Source organism: Mustelus asterias, chromosome 23, assembly GCF_964213995.1.
Source record: "Mustelus asterias chromosome 23, sMusAst1.hap1.1, whole genome shotgun sequence".
NCBI lineage: Eukaryota > Metazoa > Chordata > Chondrichthyes > Carcharhiniformes > Triakidae > Mustelus > Mustelus asterias.
This window is the reverse complement of record NC_135823.1, coordinates 61247920-61273562: the sequence shown is the minus strand read 5'-3', so window position 1 is coordinate 61273562 and position 25643 is coordinate 61247920. Positions and strand designations below refer to the sequence as shown.

At 43.7% G+C, this 25643-nt stretch overlaps 1 protein-coding gene across 8 annotated transcripts in view; it reads left to right on the top strand.

The window, feature by feature from the left end:
* The window catches only part of usp7 (ubiquitin specific peptidase 7 (herpes virus-associated)), a 141636-nt gene that overhangs the window by 45607 nt on the left and 70386 nt on the right, over nucleotides 1–25643 (top strand). For 4 of the 8 annotated variants that reach the window (XM_078240749.1, XM_078240747.1, XM_078240748.1 and 1 more), the window contains exon 3: nucleotides 7162–7224. In XM_078240749.1, the coding sequence (XP_078096875.1) occupies nucleotides 7176–7224 (49 nt within the window). In that variant the 5' untranslated portion in view covers nucleotides 7162–7175. Of the gene's footprint in view, nucleotides 1–7161; nucleotides 7225–10908; nucleotides 11635–25643 lie in introns of those variants that run through there. The other 4 variants (XM_078240751.1, XM_078240750.1, XM_078240744.1 and 1 more) reach the window with 2 other exon arrangements.

The window sequence follows — 25643 nt, the reverse complement described above, 5'->3', positions numbered from 1 at the left end:
GATAGGAAAGGTAGGATTCGAGAGCCGTGGATAACCAGGGAAATTGAGGATCTGATCAAAAAGAAAAGAGAGGCATACGTTAGGTCCAGGCAACTGAAAACAGATGGAGCTCTGGAGGAATACAGAGAGAGGAGGAAAGAACTCAAACGGGGAGTTAGAAGGGCAAAAAGAGGTCACGAAATGTTCTTGGCAGACAGGATTAAGGAGAATCCTAAGGCATTTTATTCATATGTTAGGAACAAAAGAGTTGTCAGGGAAAAAGTCAGACCTCTCAGGGACAAAGGAGAGGAATTATGCTTAGAACCCAAGAGAATAGGGGAGATCCTAAATGAATACTTTGCATCAGTATTCACAAAGGGGAGGGACTTGTTGACTGAGAGGGACTTGTTGACTCAGAGGGAGGTGTTGACCCGTTAGAAAGAATCTCCATTACAAGGGAGGAAGTGTTAGGTTTTTTAGGTAACATTAAAACTGACAAATCCCCAGGGCCTGATGGCATCTATCCTAGACTGCTCAGGGAGACAAGAGATGTAATTGCTGGGCCTCTGACGGAAATCTTTGTCTCTTCATTGGACACAGGTGAAGTCCCTGAGGATTGGAGGACTGTGAATGTGGTACCGTTATTTAAGAAGGGTAGCAGGGATAACCCGAACAATTATAGGCCAGTGAGCTTGACGTCCGTGGTAGGGAAGTTGTTGGAGAGGATTCTTAGAGACAGGATGTATGCGCATTTCGAACGGAACAATCTCATTAGTGACAGACAGCATGGTTTTGTAAGAGGGAGGTCGTGCCTTACAAATTTGATGGAGTTTTTTGAGGAAGTGACAAAAATGGTTGACGAAGGAAGGGCCATGGATGTCGTCTATATGGATTTCAGTAAGGCATTTGACAAAGTCTCTCATGGCAGGTTGGTTAAGAAGGCTAAGGCTCGTGGGATACAAGGAGAGGTGGCTAGATGGGTAGAAAACTGGCTTGGCCACAGGAGACAGAGGGTAGCAGTCGAAGGGTCTTTTTCCGGCTGGAGGTCTGTGACCAGTGGTGTTCACAGTAAGAAGTCTCACAACACCAGGTTAAAGTCCAACAGGTTTATTTGGTAGCAAATACCATAAGCTTTCGGAGCGCTGCTCCTTCGTCAGATGGAGTGGAAATGCTGGAGTCTGATGTTGCAGCTGTATAGAAGGCTGGTTAGGCCACATTTGGAGTACTGCGTCCAGTTCTGGTCGCCGCACTACCAGAAGGACGTGGAGGCTTTAGAGAGAGTGCAGAGAAGGTTTACCAGGATGTTGCCTGGTATGGAGGGTCTTAGCTATGAGGAGAGATTGGGTAAACTGGGCTTGTTCTCCCTGGAAAGACAGAGAGCGAGGGGAGACCTAATAGAGATGTACAAAATTATAAAGGGTATAGATGGGGTGAACAGTGGGAAGCTTTTTCCCAGGTCGGAGGTGACGATCACGAGGGGTCACGGGCTCAAGGTGAGAGGGGCGAGGTATAACTCAGATATCAGAGGGACGTTTTTTACACAGAGAGTGGTGGGGGCCTGGAATGCGCTGCCAAGCAGGGTGGTGGAGGCAGACACGCTGGCATCATTTAAGACTTACCTGGATAGTCACATGAGCAGTCTGGGAATGGAGGGATACAAACGAATGGTCTAGTTGGACCAATGAGTGGCACAGGCTTGGAGGGCCGAAGGGCCTGTTTCCTGTGCTGTACTGTTCTTTGTTCTTTGACGCCTCAATGATATCATCTCTCACTCTCCTGTAATGCAATGCTCTTCTTAATCCTCCCTTCATTCCTCTTTTCCTACCTTTCCCGAATACCTTGTATCCAGGGATAATGTTGAATGTTTCGATCGTGTTTAACGTTTCCCATTATTAGACCTTAAGATTAATACGTTATAGAATTGTACAGTGATACAGCAAAGAAGGCCTTTCGGACCCCCTTGCCTCTGCATTGTAATCTATCCAGTTGTCCCACACTGGCTTCATTTATGTGGTATGATCATTGCTTTGACTTTTTTTATACACTGCAGTTTTGTGTCACGAGCATGATCAGCATTTATTGTTATCCCCAGTTACCCTTGGTGAGCCACGGTACTGGAAACAATAGTTCAAGGCAAAATTCATAGTCACATGGGCAAATGCGAGTCAATTAAGAAGAGCCAGCATGAATTTGCTGGAGTCTTTTTGAAGAGACGGCACAGTGGTCAGCCCTCCTGCCTCACAGCGCCAGGGACCCAGGTTTGACTCCCAGCTAGGGTCACTGTCTGTGTGGAGTCTGCACGTTCTCCCCGTGTCTGCGTGGGTTTCCTCCGGGTGCTCCGGTTTCCTACCACACTCCAAAGATGTGCGGGTTAGGTGGATTGGCCGTGCTAAATTGCCCCTTAGTGTCCAGGGGACTAGCTGGGGTAAAAGCATGGGGTTATGGGGATAGGGCCTGGCTGAGATTGTGGTCGATCCTGAATGGCCAGTGAAGCAGCACTGTATGATTCTATAATTCTTGAGCCACTGCAGTGGTTGTTGTAATATACTGACACACTTCCCTTAAAGGCATAGTACAACAGTGGTACAGGGAGGATTTTCCAGTATTTCAAAAGACATTGAAGGAACAGGTTTTTTTTAAGCATATCTTCACACACATAGACTTTCTTCCCTTTGGGGAATTCCCCAGCCTGTTGAACCACGTTATGAATGCTCCTTGCTTGGCCAACAAGTCCTGTTGTTGGACTTGAACATTTTCACCCCCTTCAAGTTGTCCCAAGCCTTACCTTACTCCCTCTCAAAAAATCCATTCTCCCAAGGTCATCTTGTCCTTGACATTTTCGAAAGACAGTTGACCCTCCTTCAGTAGATGCACTCCTGGCCCAGAGGTAGGGATGCTATCACTGCCCCACAAGACCCCCTGAAGTAACCGTGATATGGTCCTAAGTCAGGATGGTGTGTGACAGGAAGGGGAACTTGGACATGATGGGGCTCCCATCTGCCTGTTGCATTTTGTTCTTGTGGGTAGCACAGGTCTAGGGATGGTCATAGAAATCTTGATGAAGTGCTGCAGTACATCTTGTAAATGATGCACACTGCTGACACTGTGCGCTGGTGGTGGAGGAAGCGGGTGTTTAGGGTGGTGATGGGGTGCCTGTTAAGTGCGCAGCTTTGTCTTGGATGGTGCTGAGCTTCTTGAGTGTTGCTGAAGCTGCATCCATCCAGAGCATTTCATCGCGCTCCTGATTTGCATCTCGCAGTTGGTAGACTATCAGCAAGTTTTATGTTGGCCGAGATTCTCCCAAAGAAATTCGAAGTGAATTAGGAATTTGCGTAAAGACTGGAGTAAATCCCGCTGGTATTTTAAGTGGGATTTTCAAAATTAATTGCCCACACTCTGAGCATTGCAGAGTGCCCAAGCGAGATTCACATTGAACCTCCAGGGTTGGGGCCTACTCCCACTGGAGAAGCCGGCAACATAGCACTGAGTGGGCCACTGTGTACGCGCCAATCTGTGATAGCAGAGGTCAACACATGCACAGTCAGCCAACACGGCCGGCCTCCCGATCACTGCCCAGCACAACAACCCTGGATCACTGGCTTGCAGAGCCCCCCCATATCCTGATCGCTGGCCTCCCGGACGTCTCTGCACCAGCCCTGATGCCCCCCCCCCCCACCGCCGCCCCCCACCACCACACCCGCCGGCCCACCTCTATCTCCCCTCCCGGCAATCCCGATCTCCCCGACCCAACTGCTCCCTCGGCAGTCCTGATGCCCCGCCCCACCCCACCGGCAGCCCCGACACCCATCCCTCACCCTCACCCGATGGCAACCCCTGTTCAGCCCCTTCCTTCTCTCAGCCACCGATCCTGAGTGCAGAGTGGCAGTGGGACACCTCCACCGATCTCCCCCCACAAGCCCTGCTTCACTAATAGGTCCCGCCCTCTCAGAGCATGCCCCCTTGGGACTGCCCAATGCCTGGTGGGCAGTGCCAAGGTGCCCCTTGGGCATTGCCACTTTGCACGTTGGGCAGTGCCAGGGGGCCAGGCTGGCACTGCCAAACTGCCAAGGGGGCACTCCCAGGGGGCACTCCCCCCTTAACCCCCGATTCCGGGGTGGCCTCCATGGCTTCCCTCCACTCCAGTGGGGTCAGGCCACCAGTCCCTAGAGGTGTTGTAAAGTCCACTGGAGTGAACCACTCCTGGCGAGGGGAGAGAGGCGAGCGGACCAGGAGACTTCAATCCTGGGCTCGCTGATCAGATGGAAATACCGATTTAAATATTTAAATCAGCTCCGTGTCGATTTCCGGCGTGGAGCTGATGCTGCCGGAAATCCGGGGCCCGGAGACGTGCGGAGGCTGTGGCACCCAGCGGTGAGCCCGTTAAACAGCCTCTGCTGATGTCTCCCAGCGAAGGCAGTATCGAAGGATGAGGGCGATCTCATTGAAACTGACAAAATACTGAAAGGCCTGGATCGAGTGGACATGGGGAAGATGTTTCCATTAGTCGGAGAGACTACGATCCGAGGGCACAGCCTCAGAATAAAGGGATGACCCTTTAACATAGAAACATAGAAAAATAGAAGATAGGAGCAAGAGGAGGCCATTTGGCCCTTCGAGCCTGCTTCGCCATTCATTACGATCATGGCTGATCATCCAACTCAATAGCCTAATCCTGCTTTCTCCCCATAACCTTTGATCCCATTCTTCCCAAGTGCTATATCCAGCCGCCTCTTGAATACATTCAATGTTTTGGCATCAACTACTTCCTGTGGTAATGAATTCCACAGACTCACCACTCTTTGGGTGAAGAAATGTCTCCTCACCTCCGTCCTAAATGGTCTACCCTGGATCCCCAGACTGTGACCCCTGGTTCTGAACTCCCCCACCATCGGGAACATCCTCCCTGCACCTTCCCTGTCTAGTCCTATTAGAATTTTATAAGTGTCTATGAGATCCCCCCTCATTCGTCTGAACTCCAGCAAAGACAACCCTAACCGAGACAATCTCTCCTCATACATCAGTCCCACCATCCCCGGAATCAGCCTGGTAAACCTTCGCTGCACTCCCTCGAGAGCAAGAACATCCTTTCTCAGAAAAGGAGGCCAAAACTGCACACAATACTCTGGGTGTGGCCTCACCAAGGCCCTCTATAATTGCAACAACACACCACTGCTCCTGTACTCGAAACCTCTCGCAATGAAGGCCAACGTGCCATTTGCCTTCTTTACTGCCTGCTGCACCTGCATGCTTACCTTCAGCGACTGGTGCACAAGGACACCCAGGTCCCGCTGCACACTCCCCTCTCCCAATTTACAGCCATTCAGGCAGTAATCTGCCTTCTTGTTTTTGCTTCCAAAGTGAATAACCTCACATTTATCCAAATTATACTGCATCTGCCATTGATTAGCACACTCACCCAACCTGTCCAGATCATTCTGAAGGATCTCTGCATCCTCGTCACAGTTCACTCTCCCACCCAACTTGATATCACCTGCAAACTTTGAGATGTTGCATTTTGTTCCCTCATCCAAATCATTAATATATATTGTGAATAGTTGAGGTCCCAGTACCAATCCTTGTGGCACCCCATGAGTTACTGCCTGCCACTTTGAAAAGCACCCATTAATTTCTATGCTTTGTTTCCTCTCTGCCAACCAGTTTTCTATCCATCTCAATACACTTCCACCTATCCCATGAGCTTTAATCTTGCACGATAATCTCTTGTGCAGGACTTTGTCAAACACTTTCTGAAAGTCCAAATATACCACATCAACTGGTTCCCGCTTGTCAACTGTACTAGTTACATCTTCAAAGAATTCCAACAGATTTGTCAAGCATGATTTCCCCTTCATAAATCCATGCTGGCGCTGTCTGATGCTGCCACTGCTTTCTAAATACTCTGCTATGAAGTCCTTGATAATGGATTCGAGAATCTTCCCCACTACCCATGTTAAGCTTACTGGTCTATAATTCCCTGTTTTCTCTCTACCTCCCTTTTTGAATATTGGAGTAACATTTGCTACCCATCAATCTGCAGGGACTGTTCCAGAGTCTATAGAATCCTGGAAGATGACCACCAATGCATCCACTGTTTCTTAAGTACTCTGGGATGTAGATTATCAAGCCCTGGGGATTTATCCACCTTCACTCCCATCAATTTTCTCAGCACCATTTCTCTACTAATATTGATCTCCTTCAGTTCTTCCCTCTCACTAAAACTTGCATTCTCCAACATTTCTGGCATTTGATTTGTGTCCTCTTTTGAAAAGGCATAACCAAAGTATGTATTCAGTTGCTCGGCCATTTCTTTGTCCCCTATTATACATTCCCCCGTTTCTGTCTGTAGGGGACCTACATTTGTCTTCACCAACCTCTTTCTCTTGATGTATCTATAGAAACTCTTAGTGTCTGTCTTTATGTTCCCTTTCGTACTTTCTTTTCCCCTTCTTAATCGATTCCTTGGTCCTTCTTTGCTGAATTCTAAACTGCTCCCAATCCTCAGACCTATTATTTTTCTTGGCCAATCTGTATGCTTTTTCGTTAGATTGTATGCTCTCTCTAATTTCCTTTGTAAGCCATGGATTGGCCCTCTTATCCATTTTGCTTTTGTGCCAGACAGGAATAAACAGTTGCTGCAGTCCCCCCATACATTCCTTGAAAGTTTGCCACTGCCTATCCACTATCATCCCTTTCAGTAACTCTCCCCAATCTATCAAGGCCAACTCACGCCTCATCTCCTCATAGTTTCCTTTATTAAGATTCACCACCCTAATCTCCAAATCAACTACTTCACTTTCCATCTTGATAAAGAATTCCATCATTTAATGGTCACTCATCCCCAAGGGGTCTCGTACAGAACTATGATGAGGAGGAATTTCTTCACCCAAAGGGTGGTGAATCTGTGGAATTCATTGCCACAGAAGGTTGTGGAGGCCGGGTCATTGAGTGTATTTAAGACAGAGATAGATAGGCTCTTGATTGGTCAGGAGATCAAAGGAAACGGGGAAAAGTCAGGAGAATGAGGTTGAGAAACTTGTCAGCCATGATTGAATGGTGGAGCAGACTCAATGGGCCGAATGGCCTAATTCTGCTGCTATATCTTATGGGTTTATGGTCTTATGTTCTTGGTGTACGTTAAAATGTGCCAATATGTGCTGACTTTTTGTTTGCTATGTTTGAAAGAGAGGATACTGGAGATGCCCTCTTGTGATTCCCACATTGGAGAAGCAGCACTTGACGCTACTGGTGAGTTGTGCATATTCGTATTTCTCATGTAACTAAATAGTTTTTTTCTTGTCGACAAAGTATTTTAGATTTGGTTGTGATTGGTACATGCTGCAGTCAGGGATTATAATTCGATTTGTCTCACATACACAGCACCAAGCCAGTTACTGGCATCGCAACTGAAAGAAGTTAGATAATAAAAACAGAAAATGCCGGTTAAGCTCGGCAGGTCTGGCAGCGTCCATGGAGAGAAACAGAGTTAATATTTCATGTCCAAATGACCCTTCTACAGAATTTAGGTAGTGTTGAAAGAAGCAATGCTAAATTTAAAAAATATATTTATTTAATTGAAAGTAATAATTTCAGAAATGTACATTTAAAGTTTTGCTGCAGGCCAGAAATGGATTAAACCTACAATGATGCTTCATTACAAGATGCTGATATTCCTGCCTCTCTTCCATGCTCTTGATGCCAGGAAGTTCTGAAAAAGCAGCTTGAAGTACCCACTGGTATGCTTAACACCCTCTACAATCACTGGACACCACAGAGTTTCTAGTGTACACTCGATACGGGTGATAATATGATTTACAGTATGAGTTTCCTTTGCTTTATGGTTTAGTTATTTATTAGGTGTGCTGATCTAAAACAGGACAGCTTTGTTTGCTCATAGTTGGATGACCCTTATGTATTTTCTTAGCAAAGGTGTGTAGTTGAATTTGCCAGTGAAGACAGCTCCTCTCGTGAATATCATTTAAGATAAATAACTAAGGCAGATATAATTCTAAATGGGAAAACATAACCAACTCACTTCCTTCCGAATAGCACTGTGAGTTTTCATTTATTTGTTCTTTCATGAGATGTGGGCATCACTGGCAAGGCCAACATTTGTTGCCCAACTCCAATTGCCCTTGAACTGAGTGTCTTGTTCGACCATTTGTTATAATTCAGGTCAGAAACTCCAAAGTGTTATATGAAATCAGCCTTAGGCCATACGCTTTGCTATTTGAATTTGGCATGGGTAAGCATGAGATGTTTCACTTCAGGTGTGATTCAAATGTAGGGAGCTTTTATCAAACAAAGTTTATATAAAAATACAGTTAACACATAGAAAGAAAATTATCAATAACTTTTTCCAATTACAAATATTAAGGAAAAAAAAATATTATACGAACCTTAACAACTAAATGCAATGTTCCAACCAAACAAACCTCTTTATAAACATACCTCTGCCACAGATTTAACACAGAAAACAAGGATCCTCACGTGATTTAGTTGGATTCTGCAGCTTCCTTGACACATATGCAGACAATTCTTACAGTGCAGAAGGAGGCCATTCAGCCCATTGAGTCGGCACTGACACCCTGACAGAGCATCTTACCTAGGCCCACCATCCCGCCCTATACATGTAATCCCACATGTTTACCATGGCTAATACCCCTAACCTACACATTTGGGACACGAAGGGGCAATTTAGCATGACCAATCCACCCAACATCTTTGGACTGTGGGAGGAAACCAGAGCACCTGTTTATTTATTAGTGTCACAAGTAGGCTTACATTAATACTGCAATGAAGTTACTACGAAAATCCCCTAGCCGCCACACTCCTACGCCTGTTCGGGTACACTTAGGGAGAGTTTAGCATGGCCAATGCACCTAACCAGCATGTCTTTTGGACCGTGGGAAGAAACTGGAACACCTGAAGGAAACCACACAGATACGGGGAGAATGTGCAGTCTCTGCACAGACAGTGACCCAAGAATTGAACCCGGGTCCCTAGCACTGTGACACTGACACAGAGTGAACGTGCAAACTCTACACAGTGACCTGAGGCCGGAATCAAAACCGGGATCCTTGGTGCTGTGAGGCAGCAGTGCCAACTTTTCTGAAGTTGCCAAACTTTTGGAAAGTTAGTTGTGAGCTCCAGTTTCTTTTTTTGTCAGAATTTGCTGACGGAGGGATCAACTGTTTTGCCTTTATAAAATGTTGAGAAATTGTCAAGAGCTTCAAGTTTCTAGGTGTCCAGATCACCAACAACCTGTCCTGGTCCCTCCACCCTGATGCTATTGTTAAGAAAGCCCACCAACACCTCTACTTTCTCAGGAGACTAAGGAAATTTAGCATGTCAACTACAACTCTCACCAACTATGGTACAGATGCACTATAGAAAACATTCTTTCTGGTTGTATCACAGGTTGGTATGGCTCCTGCTCTGCCCAAGTCCACAAGAAGCTACAAAGGGTGTGAATGAAGCCCAGTCCATCACACAAACCAGCCTCCCATCCATTAACTGTGCCCACATTTCCTGTTGCCTTGGAAAAGCAGCCAGCATAATCAAGGACCCCACCCATCCCAGACATACTCTCTTCCACCTTCTTCCATCGGGAAAAAGAGGTCACATTCCAACTGACTCAAAAACAGTTTCTTCCCTGCTACCATCAGACTTTTGAATGGACCCTAACTATGACTGCAACACTACATTCTGTACCCTCTCCTTTCCTTCTTTATGTACGGTATGCTTTGTCTGTATAGCATGCAGGAAACAATACTTTACACGGTGACAATAATAAATCAAATCAAATCAAGAAAGACACAACAGTGTAACACCTTGAAGCAATAGCGCTTACCACTGTGCCAACTTTTCTGAAGTTGCCAAACTTTTGGAAAGTTAGGTGTGATTTCTTTTTTTCTTGATGTGGAGCTGCTGGCGTTGGACTGGGGTGTGCACAGTAAGAAGTCTCACAACTTCGGGTTAAAGTTCAACTGGTCTATTTAGCATCACGAGCTTTCGGAGCCCTGCTCCTTCATCAGGTGAGTGGAGAGGTAGGTTTCACAAACACGGCATATATAGTCAAAGACACAATTGCAAGATAATAGTTGGAATGCAAGTCTTTTCAGATAATCAAGTCTTTACAGGTACAGACAGTGTGTTGAGAGAGGGATAATCACAGGTTAAAGAGGTGTGAATTGTCTCAAGCCAGGACAGTTAATAGGATTGTGCAAGCCGAGGCCAAATAGTGGGGTTACATGTAGTGCGACATGAAGCCAAGGTCCCGGTTGAGGCCGTCCTCATGCGTGCGGAACTTGGCCACCTTTTTACCTTGGCATCTGTTGAGGGACATGATGTGGAGATGCCAGCGTTGGACTGGGGCAAACACAGTTAGAAGTCTCACAACACCAGGTTATAGTCCAACAGGTTTATTTGGTAGCAAAAGCCACAAGCTTTCGGAGCGCTTGCTGCCCCTTCGTCAGGGTGAGGTAGCTTTTGCGACCAAATAAACCTGTTGAACTTTAACCTGGTGTCGTGAGACTTCTTACTCTCTTGAGGGAACCAGGGTCCCTGGCACTGGTGAGGCAGCAGCGCTAAACCACAGTGGCACCTTTTCTGAAGTTGTCAAACTTTTGGAAAGTTAGTTGCGAGTTTCTTTTGCTGAGGGAGGTCAACTATTTTGTCATTCTAAAATATTAAGGGGAGGGGGGAATGGATTTTTTTTGAGTGGGGGTGGGGGGAAGTGTGGGAGGTGAGAGTTTGGGACAATTTGGTCAGCTGTGTGTGTGTTGTGGGCAAACACAGGGACCAGGCTGGGGGGGAGCCTTGTTGATGAGGGTGATGACGTCAGGGACCGGAGGCCCCGCCCCTCCCTGCCCCTCCCCCCGCCACAGCCGGCCAGCCTTTGCGCCTGCGCCGTACCGAGGTGACATCTGCGTCGCGCCGCCATTTTCTCCACGGTGCGGAGCCAGCGGGGCTGAGAGAGAGAGAGAGCGAGACAGGAGGCCGGAGAGAGAGCGAGGGCCTCAGCCAGGACAGAGGAGGCCTGCAGCCCGAGAGAAAAGGAGGAGGATCATCCACCATAGGGGGGGCCCGGGCGGCCGCCAGCACCGCCACAGCGACAACAACAAGTCACAATCAGCAACCAACCACCCCCCGCGCCCGCCCGCCTCCCTCCCTCCCCACCACCACCACAAAACAGGCGCCGCCGTGTCGATTTTTGTTTTAAAATCGGCCCTCCCGCCTCTCCTTTCACCGAATAACAATCCGTGAATTGTTTCTATTTATTGCTCTTCTCCCCCCTTCACCTCCCCCTCCCTTCCCCCCCCCCCCACCCCACACAGTCGGGAGGCGCTGGCCTCTCCCCACCTTTCTCGGGCAGGCAGGTCGAGGCGGGTTCCCCCCTTTGCCGTGACAGGCGGGCAGGGGGGGAGCTTCTTCGAGCGGCGGCAGCAGCACCCTCGGCCGAGATTGGGCGCATCGCGAGCAAGTACGTCCGGGTTTCCGTTCCTGCCAGCCGAGAGCCGTCCCTCACCGCCCCTCAGCCGCCGGCTGCCGAGGCGCGCAAGGCCGAGGCGGAGGCCCACTCGCTCGCCGCCATGAACCACTGCACCAAGCCCAACGAGCAGCACCTCAGCGAGCCCGAGGAGATGGAGATGGAAGGTAAGGGAGCGAGAGAGAGTGACCGTTAGGCCTCAGGGCCCCCTCCTTCCCCCAGGCCAGCGCGGGGTTTCTCACCGCCTCTCTCCCCCCCCCCCCCCCCCCCCCAAATCATTCCTAATGGGAACCACGCGTAGGCCACAGGCGCCATGCTGCAGCCTCTCCACATTCAGCCCCACCGAGCTCCCTTGGCCTCCTCTTCCACACCCCCCATTAATCACCCCTCTGTCTTTATCATAAAGAACTCAATTGAACATTTGGAATTCGATTTGAATTAAAAACTCACCGCATCGCTTACTGTCCCCCAGTTCATAGGCCTTTTATCTGTGTAAATGTTTAAATATATCATTCTAGATTTGAATTAACACCCCCCCCCCCTCCTCCCAGTTGCTGTTCTTCAGTTAACAGGCCTTTCATCTGTGTAAATGTACATTTAAATATATCGTTTTCGACTTGAATTTAAACTCCCCGCCCCCAGTTGTTGTTCTCCAGTTCACAGGCCCTTTATCTGTGTAAATATACCTTAAATATATCATTATATATATATGACAAATATATCCCCCCTGTTGCTGCTTTGTAGTTATCCATATTACTGTGAGTTTAAATATATCATTCTAGATTTGAATTAGCCTCCCTCTCCCCCACTTGTTCCCTGCCCCCAGTTGCTGTTCCCCATTTCACAGGCTCTTTATCTGTGTAAAATATACATTTAAATATATCATTCTAGATTTGAATTAGGCCCCCCGCCCCAGTTGCTGCTCTCTAGCTAACTGTGTAAATGTACATGTAAAAATATTCTAGGTTTGAATTAAATCCCCCCCCACCTGTTACTGTTCTCCAGTTTATTGTGTAAATGTACGTTTAAAAAATAACATTCTAGATTTGAATTAAAACTTACTCCCTCAGTTGCTGTTCTCCAGTTCACAGGCCCTTTATCTGTGCAAATGTACATTTAAGTATATCATTCTAGATTTGGATTAAATCTCCCTCTTCTTCCCCCCCCCCCCCCCCCATTTTTAACAAAACGCCACAAACACAAACAAGGCCCATGGTCTGGAAGGAATTGAGAGGTGATGGAGACATTTCAACTGCTCTCAGATCTCTCCCGTTCCTGCAGTATTTGCCATCTCATGCTGGCCTTTTCCAAGCTATCTTATTTCATCTGCCACCTCCTCCCCCCCCCCCCCCCCCAACCACAGTGACGATCTTATGCAGAGTATATTAATAAGCCTCTACTCAAGTGCCTCTAGAAAGGGACGTAGATTCATTTATGCAATTCAAGTGAATATTTGTTTCTAGTTTTTTCTTGCTACATAATGCTGGATGCTCCTAATTTGGTAAAAACTCAAGCCCCATTAAAACTTTGTCTCCATACCGGATAAAGTATGTTCATCTTTCAGGCTGTAATTTAATTTCTGCAGTCTGGCTTCTGCAGTTTGACCAATATTCAATTACAAAATTGGGTGATTGGCCCATACTCTGCTTGCATTTACAAGCTGAGTTGGGAGAATTAACTCCTTAAAAGCAGTTTGTCCGGACGTTTTCTTTTGCAAACCTCTGACACCATGTATATTTGGATCTTTGTTTCCTGAAGACAAGCCTAATTGGAAGTGAGTTTATGGCTTATTTTGGGCTCTGGAATAAACTTTTGTCAAGTTCTTCATTTGGGCTTTTTGTTTGTGTCCTAGAAATGATGGTGCAGGGAACCATTCAACCCATTAAGTCTGTCATACCTTCAACTTGGGTTATTTCTTAATTCTTATTTTTGTGCTCCCTCCTTTTTTTTTCCTCTTAGTTGGTTCTAAAAGTAAAGTAAAGTTTGTTTATTGGTCACAAGTAAGGCTTACATTAACACCGCAATGAAGTTACCGTGAAATTCCCCTATTCTATTTTATAAGTTAGTAGCAGCTATGCTAAAATATGCTATACTTGACTAGTCCTCTGGAAAAATGTCTTAATCCATCATTCAGTCATACTCCTGATCCTCAATCTGTGCTATCTTGTCATTGTTTTGCAAGCCATTGGAAGCATCCATCCTCTATTTACTCATCAAAATCGGGAACACAGCTTTTTGAAGTATTTGAAACCTAAAATACCAGGGATTTACTTGTGAATATTTTCGTAACTTTTTAACCATTGGTAGAAGTGTATGGAAGTAAGTGACCATTGGTTTTGGGGATGCAGTTTGCATGAACAGTTTTTTGGTGCTGTGCACAACAATGAATTGCTGTTACAACCCATAATTTATAGCTAAATAGTTTTATATTTTCAGTGGCCAGGGCTGTGCGTACGAATCATGCCATTATCGGTGAAGGAATAAGAAAGCCAGTAATGGTTTGATATTTATACAGCACTTTCTGCAATCTCTGGACATCCTATAGCACTTGACAGTGAAGTAATGAAGTGCAGACACTTGTAATTCTGGTAATGTCCATGCACAGAGAGATCCCAGAAGTGGGAAAGAAATAATGACCAGATAATTTGTTCTTAGCGGTGTAGGTTCAAGGGTTTGGAAATGAATGGCTCTCGTGGACTCCGACTAAGTGAATAATCTTTAGATTTCCCAGTTGTATCTGTTGATGTTCTGGATCAGTATACTGGTACTGAGCCATATTAACCATGAAGAACTCATGTTTAGGCTTGTGGGCTCCATTGGCAGCTGTATACTTCTGCTCCATCTTTGATCAGTGACGAGTAAATAAGAGAACAGCATGCCTCCTCTTGGTCACTGTTCAGTGATTGCATGAAGAATGACCACTTGATGTGACACTGGAGGATTGCTGACACCTGTGAAACCACTCTTTGAAAGCAGGGATGAAAGTTGGTTCAAGTGGGACTGCTGTTCTCAATGATTTCTGTGTTTGTTTATTCTAAACACTGTAGGGACCTGCCAGCGCAATTCCATTGATTAATAGCCACTTGCTAAATGGTAATTTAACATGCTTTATACTTTTTTTCCATTGTTTACCAAGCACTTGGGTATGTGTTTTTGTTCCTTTGTTGAACTAAAATTTAACATTGCATCACTCCTTAGCAGGTCATGTGTTCTTAAGGCTCTAACCAAAACATTGAAATTTGGGTGCGAACTGTGTTGACTCAACCTTCTAACAGGTCTGCTTGATGTCACTATTTCCCTGTCCCCTCCAACCTACCCAAGAGATACTACAGCGAGATTGTGACCTTGTTTTATGGGGGATTGCAAACTCAGTTTGTCATGTTTAGAATGTTGGGTGGCAAATATCAGAAAATATTGCTAGTAATTTACCTAGGCTTCAGAGTACTGAGAGGACTCATTTTCCTGAGCTTGACACGTTTAGCAGACAATTTGAACATTTATTGATTGGATTAGGAGAGGATAAGTTCTTATTGACACTTGACATGATTACCTGTGTACCAAACACAATTGGTCCATCACGTCCCATGACTAATGTTTAAATGTATTCATGATTATGGGACTTGTGAAGGAAGACTTGTTGAAATGGTATACTATTTCAAAACAGAAGGTTCATCAGATAGATTACTTGCTTTCTCAACCGAGACATGAGCGTATTTTTAATAAGTATTTGGGTATTGATGTTGACTGAAGATGGGAAATGGTTGTGTGACTGGTCCCATCACTTGAGTGCTTGCACGCAATCACATTTCCCTGATGGGTGACATGTCTCCTCTATGTTCAGATAATTCACTGAAATCACACCATTCGGGTGGTATTTTGAATCATCCAGCATTTTAACCATTGCTAATGTTTAGATTGTGCAGTTTGCTTAAAAAACTTTTTTTAGATAAAACAGTTCAAAAATTTTTAATGCACAATTTTACCAAATCCTATCCCTTGTGATCTTGTCCATCTTTTTAGTTGTCTGTTGTAGCTCGGTGATAACATGCACTCTTGTTGAGTAAGTAGTAAAGCCCCACTCCAGGGATTAGAGCACATAAGGCAGGCTGAACTTCAGTGCAGCACTGCCTCAGTATTGTAGTGTCAGGCGTGCAACCTTTCAGATGAGGCATTAACCCCAGCTCCTGTCTTCTCCATTGTGTGAATTTTAAATCCAAAGGCAGTATTTATCCCTCTGCAACACCACTAAATCAGATACCTGGTCATAATCAAATGCTGTTTTAGGGACCTTGCTGTGTGCAAATTGACAGCCACCTTCCCTGCACTTCAAAAGTCATTCATTGGCTGTAAAAGCCCTTGAAGCTGTACTGAGATTGTGAAAAGCACTATATAAATGGTGAGTCTTTTTCTATTAAACAGTTTTCCAGTGTAGTGGTGCTAATTTTTCTGGAATGGAGATATCTAGCAGGTTTCCACACCTTTTAACTACCTTGTTATGCATGCATAATCTTTCTTAAACATAAAATTTATAGAAGGCATTGCAGTTTTAGCTCAACACATTTTTATGGCATTTAAGTCGAAACTTTAAATAGCCTTATCATTAAACCTATGTCTGTTCACATGTATCTCATCATGACACTATGGAACAGCTGAGTGGCTGGAGGATTAAGTGATTTATGTTATTGCTCACAAACTGAGAAGGCCTTGCCTGTAACTGCCTTGCCTCCCATATTATATATTTTTTCTTTTATTCTTTGTTTCTTATCACTCCTCTTGGACTTTTAAGAGACATAGAATACAAAAGTAAGAAAATAATGGCAAACCTTTTATAAAACACTGGTTTAGCCTCAACTGCAGTATTGTGTTCAAATCTGGGTGCTATATTTTGGGAAGGATGTAAAAGCACTGGAGAATGCAGAATTGATTTGAAAATGATACTTTGGGTGAGGCACTTCGGTTACGAGGACAGTTAGAGATGATACTTTGTTCTGTGGAAAGAGAAGATTGAGAGGGAATTTGATAGAGGTGCTGAGGTGACAGACAGAATAGATAGTGGGAGGGTTGATAATTAGAGGATAGCGATTTGAAGTGAATGGAAAAAGAACAAGCCAAAATGAGGAATTTTTAAAAATACCTCCTTCTGTGCTATAACCTTTTAGATGATTCCATTCCTGGCTTGTTTCCTTTGCCTTGCTCTTTCTGTATGATTCTCCTCTCTATAACCACTGTTTCCCACTTTGGTATCAGGTGTGTTCCTTTCATGATTTACTGAATGTGTTTTGTGATTTTGTTTGAAGGTTAGAGTATGCAGCAAGGGCTAAGTGCACCTAGTCAGGGGGAGATAGCATGCTGCAAGGGAAGGACATCTGGTTGGGAGGAGTAAATGCATCTAGTCAGGGGGAGAGAACCTGCTGCAAGGGGAAGACATGTATTCGGTGGGGGAGGACTAAGTGCATCCAGTCAGGTAGCGAGAGCATGCTGCAAGGGGAAGTACATTTAGTCGGGGGGAGAGAGCGTGCAGAAAGTAGAAGTGCATCTAGTTGGGTGGAGAGAGAACATGCAGCAAGGATAAGTCAGGTGGAGAGTCATAGAGCTTTACAGCATGGAAACAGGCCCTTGGGCCCAACTTGTCCATGCCGCCCCTTTTTTTAACCCCATAGCTAGTCCCAATTGCCTGCGTTTGGCCCATATCCCTCTATATCCATCTTGCCCATGTAACTGTCTAAACGCTTTTCAAAAGACAAAATTGTACCTACTTCTACTACTACCTCTGGCAGCTTGTTCCAGACACTCACCACCCTCTGTGAACAAGTTGCCCTTCTGGACGCTTTTGTATCTTTCCCCTCTCACCATAAACCTATGTCCTCTAGTTTTAGACTTCCCAACTTTGGGAAAAGATATTGACTATCTAGCTGATCTATGCCCCAGAGACCAGGATAAAGGAGGGAAGATGTCTAGGGTGTACTGCATCAAGAGGAAGAGAAGTAGTGAATATGGAGCTGACTGCAAATGTTTCGAAGGGCCTAACCAGCAGTGGCACAGGAGGGAGTGCAATAGGGTTTGAAACTGCCATTGCGTATGTGGATTGGGGGAGAGATGGGCAGGAGCAGAAATGTTCAGTGTGAGCCTGGGCTAGAGCAAAAGCAATGGCAATTGAAAATCAATTAATTATTTTTCCTCCAATATAATCTGTGGTTTTGCATGTGTTGGGAGATTGACCACAGTTGGGAATCTGACTGGTCCATACTAACTACAAGGTACACTAAATATAACATTAAATATATACTTATTGCAACCTTATAAATAGAAAATCTTTTGCTAATGTTTTGGAATGAACTTGCCATGATGGTCAAAAATTGAATGGTTCTTTCCATTTTAAGAATTGAAATTAAATTCATATTTTCCCACAATAGGTTAATTAGGCAGATGTGTATACATTGCATATGAGTGTTTTTGTTTCGTTTTTTTTAAGGCATGCTCCTTTTTAAATTGAACACTTGCAGATTAAAGTTGGTATTAAGGAACTTTGTGTGGAAACATCTGGCTTTACCAGGCAACGTTAATGGACATTGCAGAGCTTTTTCGACCTGATGCCATCATACGATAACATAGAAGCATGCGTGCACATAGTCCAGAGGTTTTTGTGAAATTAATAAGTCTGTAGTTAACACAATTGCAGTAGTTTGCGCTTCAGCTACAGGTATTCTTCATTGTTGCAGGGTGATGGAGAAAAAGTATTTGCCAGTGGCAAGTGCTATAATCTGCACTGTATATCTTACAATGTGTAGTGGAAAGCCAATTGTAGGTTTGAAAAAAGGTTTCTTTTGCCCTCGAGTTCAAAATTTTCACACAGGTGAAGTTGACATTTTTAGGCATGAGAATTTGGTGTCAATTACTGTTCAGTTTCACTGTGGGAACTCAATTTTCATACTTGAAGTTTTCCCCTTACTGTGGCTTTCACTGCTGTCACCTTCCCCTCTCTGACATCTCTATCTTGTAATAGAGATGAGGTACAAGTGTCTGTCCTTGACATCAATTTGGCCGCATATGACATCAAGGAGCCCTAACAAAACTGGAGTCAATGGGAATCCCTCCCTGGTTGGAATCATACCTAACACAAAGGAAGATTGAAGTTGTTTGTGGTCGATCATCTCAGCCCCAGGACATCAGTGAACCAAGGACATTACTCTGAAGTCGTCCAACCATCTTTATCTGCTTTATCAATGACTGTCTTTCCATCATAAAAGTCAGGTGTGGGCTTGTTCACCTTGTGCAATGCTAATCTTGACTCCTTAGATACTGAAGCAGTCCATGTCTGTATGCAGCAAGATCTGGACAGCATTCAAGCCTGGACTGAAAAGTGATAAGTTATATTCGTGCCAGTCAATGACCATCTCCAACAAGAGAGAATCCAACATCTTGCCATCACATTCAATGACATCACTGAATCCCCTACTGTTTTTATTCTGGGGCTATCATTGAACTGAAACTGCAACACTCCTCTTGACTCCCCAAAGCCTGTCCAAAATCTATACGGTGCAAGTCAGGAGTGTGGTGGCGTGTTCTCCACTTGCCTGGTTGGTTGAGCTCCAGTAATGCTCAAGAGACTCAATACCATCCAGGACAAAGAAGCCCGCTTGATTGGCACCCTATCCACCGTAAACATTTCACTTCCTCCACCATTGACACGCAGCAGCAGTGTGTACCATCGACAAGATGCACTACAACAACTCATCCAGGCTCCTTTGACAGCACCTTCCAAATGTGTGACTTCTATCATCAAGAAGGACAAGGGCAAGAGGTACATGGGAACACCACCTGCAAGTTCTCCTCCAAGTCACACACCATCCAGTCTTGGAACTATACCACTGTTCTGTCACTGACACTGGGTTAAAATCCTGGAACACCGTTCCTAACAGCTGTGGCTGGATCTATACCACATGGACTGCGATGGCTCAAAAAGGTGGCTTACTCAACTCTCCTTGAGTGCAATTCGAGTTGGGCAATCAATGATGGCTGAGCCAGCTACACCCACATGCCATGAAAGAATGAAGAAAAAATATAAATCCTGATATTGTAATCAAAGTTTTAAAAAAAGTTTATTAGCGTCACAAGTAGGAGTATATGAACACCAGTGAAGTTGCTGTGAAAATCCCCTAGTTCCCACACACCAGCGCCTGTTCAGGTACATGGAGGGAAACTTTAGCATGGCCAATGCAACTAACCAGCATGTCTTTCGGACTGTGGGAGGAAACTGGAGCACCCGGAGGAAACCCACGCAGACGCAGGGAAAATGTGCAGACTCCGCACAGACAGTGATCCAAGCTGGGAATCGAACCTGGGTCCCTGGCACTGTGAAGCAGCAGTGCTAACTACTGTGCCACCATTTATCTACTGAAGCCATTTTGCATGAACTAAATATGATGAATCTTTGTTCACAAAGTAGGTCAGTAATATGCAATACAGTGCATGCAAGTCAGTTACTGCTATAGAGAGTCCACCTTGAAAGAAAGATTTGGAATTTATTCTTCGGAGCCAAATCCAGCAAAAGGACATATCCCAAAATCGAGTTTCAGGTTTAGGCAGTATTTTAAATTCAATTTTTATTATGCATGGAAAATGATGTGAGCGAATTGCAGGCCTGCCTTTGAGCTTTGTTTTCAAGTTGTCAGCGTATCGTATGCAAGTTTACAGAAAATACAAATTTGAATTTTGCACTGTTTCAACTGTATAGCTGGTGTGCAGCAGCAGCTAGAGTAGAGACTATTTTCACCTTTTCTAAAGCTGGTAGGGAGGGTAAGAAACAGACTTTGGTGCAGCTTGTTTTGTTTTATCAGACTTGGTGCATCTATGACTGTATATACTTAGTCTTGAAAGTTTGGGTCTGGCATTTGTACAGTTATTGGCATAGAACCAAATACATCAGAGTACACCTGTGGCCATGTGTTGTGGAGTCTGTACCAGTGGGAGTATGTCACTATGTGAACTGAAGAAAATATGTTGTAGGATGATGTCTTATTTTGTTCCTGGATATTTTAGTTACCTATCAATGTGTGCAATGAGAACAATGAAATCGTAACTTATTTTACTGAGGAAAAAAATATTGATTAGTAATTTATTTTTATAAATGCAATGTGAAACCCAAGATTGTAATTTGGTGTTCAGATGTTTTTAAGCTCTGGCAATACTTAAATAGCTCAGATGGATTTTAAATCAAACCTTGATGTTGGCAAAATGATAGCCGTACGGTTTGGCTCTCTCCACCTTTCATCTTGTACTGATTTCTTCAGCTTCCCTGGGTGCTCAGTCCATCGAAACCAGATGGTGTGCAACCCTTGGTTTTCTTTTCAGATATTCTTGCATCAGGTGATTTTGATCTGGTTGGATGAGGGTTCCATCATCCCAATGGTAGAATTATCGACCAAGGAGAAACTGGGTCTTATTGAGACAAATCTGCTTTTACCGGGCCTCTGTCCCACCAAAGATGCTTAAAAAACCTAGTTAATTTTTCAAACTCCTCAGGCCTTGTTCTATTCAATTTAACAAGTCTTTTCCAGACCAACTACGGCGTTCCTTTTGTAATATTCATTGCTTGTTCCTGTATCCTCTTTGCAAAGTGTCTTAACCAGCTGTCGGATTCTTTTACTTAAGTTTGATGTCCCTCTTGAGTTCTTTACCTTCTGAGTGATTTTACTGGGATTAGAAGCTTAGAAAAAAATTACAGCAGAGAAGGAGGCTATTCAGCTCATGGTGTCTGTCAGTGGAAAAAGAGCAATTCAACCTAATCCCATTTTCAGCTCTTGATTCAGCATCCTTTAGGTTTTAGCACTTCATGTTCTTTTCAAATGCAGTGAGATTTTCTACCTCTGCCATCCTGGGGTTGTAACATTCTATGATCTTCAACTAATCAACCCAGCACCACTGCCCTGAAAGCTACCTGAACAGAGTGCCATCTTCACAGATGATTTTCCATCGTACAAGCATTCTACCTCTGCAGCTACAGAGGCACTCTTTTACCCCCCCCCCTTAAAAATCTTTGATATCTGAAACAATTTTTGACATCTAACCAGGGAACTGTTGATCAGTTTGCTGTTAATAGAATAGCAGCTTGTTGGCTGATGTCAGGTGAGCAGAAATCCATACCCCACTACTTGGGTTTCTCCATGGCAGGATGGTGCTGGCTGTCATTCATCACCTGCACCCACTGGAGTACATACTGCCTTTGATTTATATTGTATTGGAGACTTGTTCTTCATTGGATACAGTCAGTTGAGCCAGCTGTTAAACTCGTACCGCTTTTCAACTTGGGAATCATGTAAGGATAATTGGATAGTAGTTGGTGCATTATTTGTTGGTAGGATTCAGCTAGTCATAAACTGTTTCAGTCGTTAGTTAGATTTTGACTGCATTACTACTTTAACCATATGATGGACATCTATTTATCGAGAATTAACCAAAATGATGGCAATGCATTAAACATTTATGCTGCAACTCTAATGCTTGTGAAAAATAACTTGGCTTTGCCGAATGTAACTCTGCTAAAGACAAATTTTCAGCCAGCCATTATAAAGTGGATTCAGTCTGGATGGAGCATAGGTTGCACTTACTGGACTTGGCCAAAGTGTTAATCTACTTGTTGATATTTGTTGGTGACTAGATTATTTGGGTAGTAAAGTATTAAGAATTTCCTTTCCTCCACCACCTGGTCTTATAAAATGATTAAAGCTGGTAATTGTTCCTTGTGACCATCACCACAAGTAAAATTTGTAGCTTCATTACTTTCCGGAACCTAATTACTTTCGAATGTGTTAAACACTAAAGGCAGTTGGGCAGTTTTATGACATCATGAGGAAGTTGTTCTGGCGCAAGAGAGGTTGCAAAGGTAAGAATTTTCAGCTGGCTTGATAAATGATAGCTTGTAAAATATTCCTTTCACTAACGAAGTTCCAGCAGCAGTTTGTTTAACTACACATGTAGGTTTCTTACAGCTCGTGGCTTTTCACTGTTACTGTGGTGGAAAGAATTGTTTTCAGTACAGACAGTTTAGAATGTGAATGATAGAATATGGAATAAATTCATTTCACAATACAGAGATTTAAGTTTATTACTGCCTTTGGTCGTCAGGCTTTACCTTGAACAGCCAGCAGCAAACTACGAAACATAAGTGCATGAGTGTAACATAGAAATGTTTCTTCCGGAGGTTTAGATTTTGAAAGCTGATTTTATTTTTTAAAGTCTTAATTGGAATGTTAGGCAGCCATTATGATGTGGTCAAGGGCAGAGAGGTGAACATGACCCTCTGGTTATTCCTTTGGGCCTGTTCATTTTCCATTGGTTACAAGCTGCGTACAGCATAACAAAATAGCCAGTTAACTGACATTTGTGATGTAAACGATACATTCCAACTCTTTAATACATATTAAAGTAAACAGACTGAATTATGAATTATTTTTGTTTAGACTAGGTAAAACGAAACTGACAGTTTGGAATGCATTAGTTTTTTTGAAGGGAAGCAAGTATTTATTGAACTCCAAAGTAAACGGACCAAAAGGATTTAAAAATACAAAAAGTTTAGAAGAAACTTCCATTATCAGTAAGTACAGGGAATTATGGACCTACAGAAACTTCTGTTGTCAGGTAATGTCTTTTGGTACATTTTGATTTTTAGAATGAAGGGATTTGATTAATTAAAGCACTAAATTGAGTCCAGTAGTGGAACCAAAATTTTCTTATGAAAATTTTCTTGTGATAAAATGTAACTTTTTTACCTCAGCCATTTTCTTAACTGCTTCCCCTGAAACACTGAATTGCTTTTGGGAACATGCTTCCCTGCCTGTCTTGTGCCCTTTGGCCATATTCATAAGCAAGCCTTAATGGTGAATGTTGACAAGCAATTTGGCAGACACGTTGCTGCCCAGCTCATTTCTGTCCTTGCCAAATGCTTGTACGCACAATTGACACAGATGTTGCCAGATAGCAATTGGGAGCAAACTCCAGATGTTTGGTTTTTCCTCCTCACTCTAGGAGGCAAACTACCACTTGCCCAGGTGCGATTTAACAGCACAGACCAGGAGTAGAACCTCAAATGTCCTGATCTGCAAAGCTCAACTGCTCATTGGATCATTGCTGAACTATAAATATATTGGGATCTGGATCGTTCAACTCAATTAGTTGTAGGATTTGACAGTCAGCTGTTCCATCTGCTACTTGGGTTTTGTACAAACAACAACATTCTATTACAAAGTGATTGGTGGCATCAATAGCATGGATGTAGAAGCAGCAGTCTTTGCAATTTCAATAATTCAGTCATTTTTTGGGTATTGATTTTTTTTTTGAGCTGAAGATGTAGGCTGATACCAATGATTGAAACCACACAGTTGATGTTTTTGGAGGGGTTGCTATTCCCTATTAAATCTGTTCTGTGATTTTTTTCATTTTATTTTAGTCACCAATACCTTTTTTATCATTGCTGTTTGCCTGATGTCAGGATCTGTACTGGCTGTTAGCCACCATTGTGTAATTTTCAGCACTAGGAAGCTTGTGCACCATTCTGCAAAAGGACTCATGAATATCTTGCCTGCTGGAAAGCCATCCTGTTGTCGAAAGCAATCTTTCTTGGTTCGGTTCTGTTTTCAATCGGAGCTCAACCTTTTAAAAGAAATATGCTTTCATCTATAACTTAGAGTGAGTGTTCCAAGCAGCAACTTGAAGAGAATTTGGATAAAACGGGTCATGACATTCCTTCGACCATGGGTTCTGGGACCTATTGACAAAGACCAGAGCTTCCATTGCTTGGGTGTTAACTACCTGACATTGGGAGTGGATTCATACTTTAGGCTTCAATCACGAACTGCTTGACACTGTAATAATTGTATTATATCTGCTGACTGATCCATTTATCATTTCTTGTAAATGCATGACTAAACCATAGGAGATCTGAACATATCCTTTACCATTTCACCTGGTTGAGAACTCAGTTGAAATTGTTCAGCCATTTTAAATGCCTCCCCTTATACGGTTCAAACAGTCCAAATTAATGGGTATCCTATAGGACATGTTTTCAACAAATGAACAGAGCTAATTGGAAAGCTTTTTCAGAAAGCCAACATGCACCACTTATGCGGTAAAGCGTATCTGCATGGATTAAGTAATCATTATTTCAACTACTGCAAGAAACCCAAAAGTCATCCCATTTTTGGGGCCAGAAGCGAGATCATGAACAGTCCAGAAATTTAAAGAAAATACTCCTGGCCTGTGCATCCCATCCAGCAGTGACTTTCAGTTATCATCCACTATGAGGACAGATTTCAAATGGCTGTCCTTAATTAATGGTTGGGTATCAGATTTTCTGCCTGTGAGGACTACCTGTGGGAACTAATTTCAGATTTAGACCTGTGGGGACTGATGCCTTTATAATCCAAAAAACTGGGTACATTGAGATGATGGATACCATTGTTTTTGCTTCCACTTATGAAAAAGGAGGACCGGTTTCTAGTCGTCTTTGACCTGCCCTTCCTTTGATCATTCCCTCAGGGGAATGGGTGGACACTTGGAAGGAACATAAACTCAATGTTTGGAGATTGATTTTTTTTCCTTGGAATTTGAACTTTCTGGTTAAATCTGCTAGTCTGACCTTGAGCAAAAGAGATGTGTTGGGTACTGGCATCGGGAATTGAACTGAGCAGCACAAACGATCTACGTGCATTATACTTTGATTTGCAGATTGCAAATACAAGGAGATGAAAATTGTTTTCGTTCCTGGGTAATGTAAATATTTTGGAACATTCTCGTTCAAAGTATTGCCTGCCTTCTGTGGACTCGACAAACTCTGTCTTTAATTGTTACTATGTTGGTGTTTTTTTAAAAAACCATACCAAACTCGTGGCAAGCACTTAACTACACAAGGTTTTAATAATGCAAGCTTAGTACTAAATGGAAATTGTTCAACTCCTTTAAGGCTATGATATTCTAGCTGCAATCAGATATTACTTAAATGCCCTGTTGTTTTATCCAATTCACTTAGTCTGAAATGGGCTAATTAAACCATCTTGAAGGTTGTTGCAGGACACCTTGTGTTGAGGTCCATGTGAGCCACTTGGCTAGAGACCATTTTCAACATGCGGAGGTGGCTTTCAGGCCAATATATTATTTAACGGCGGTTCATAAGGCATTTACC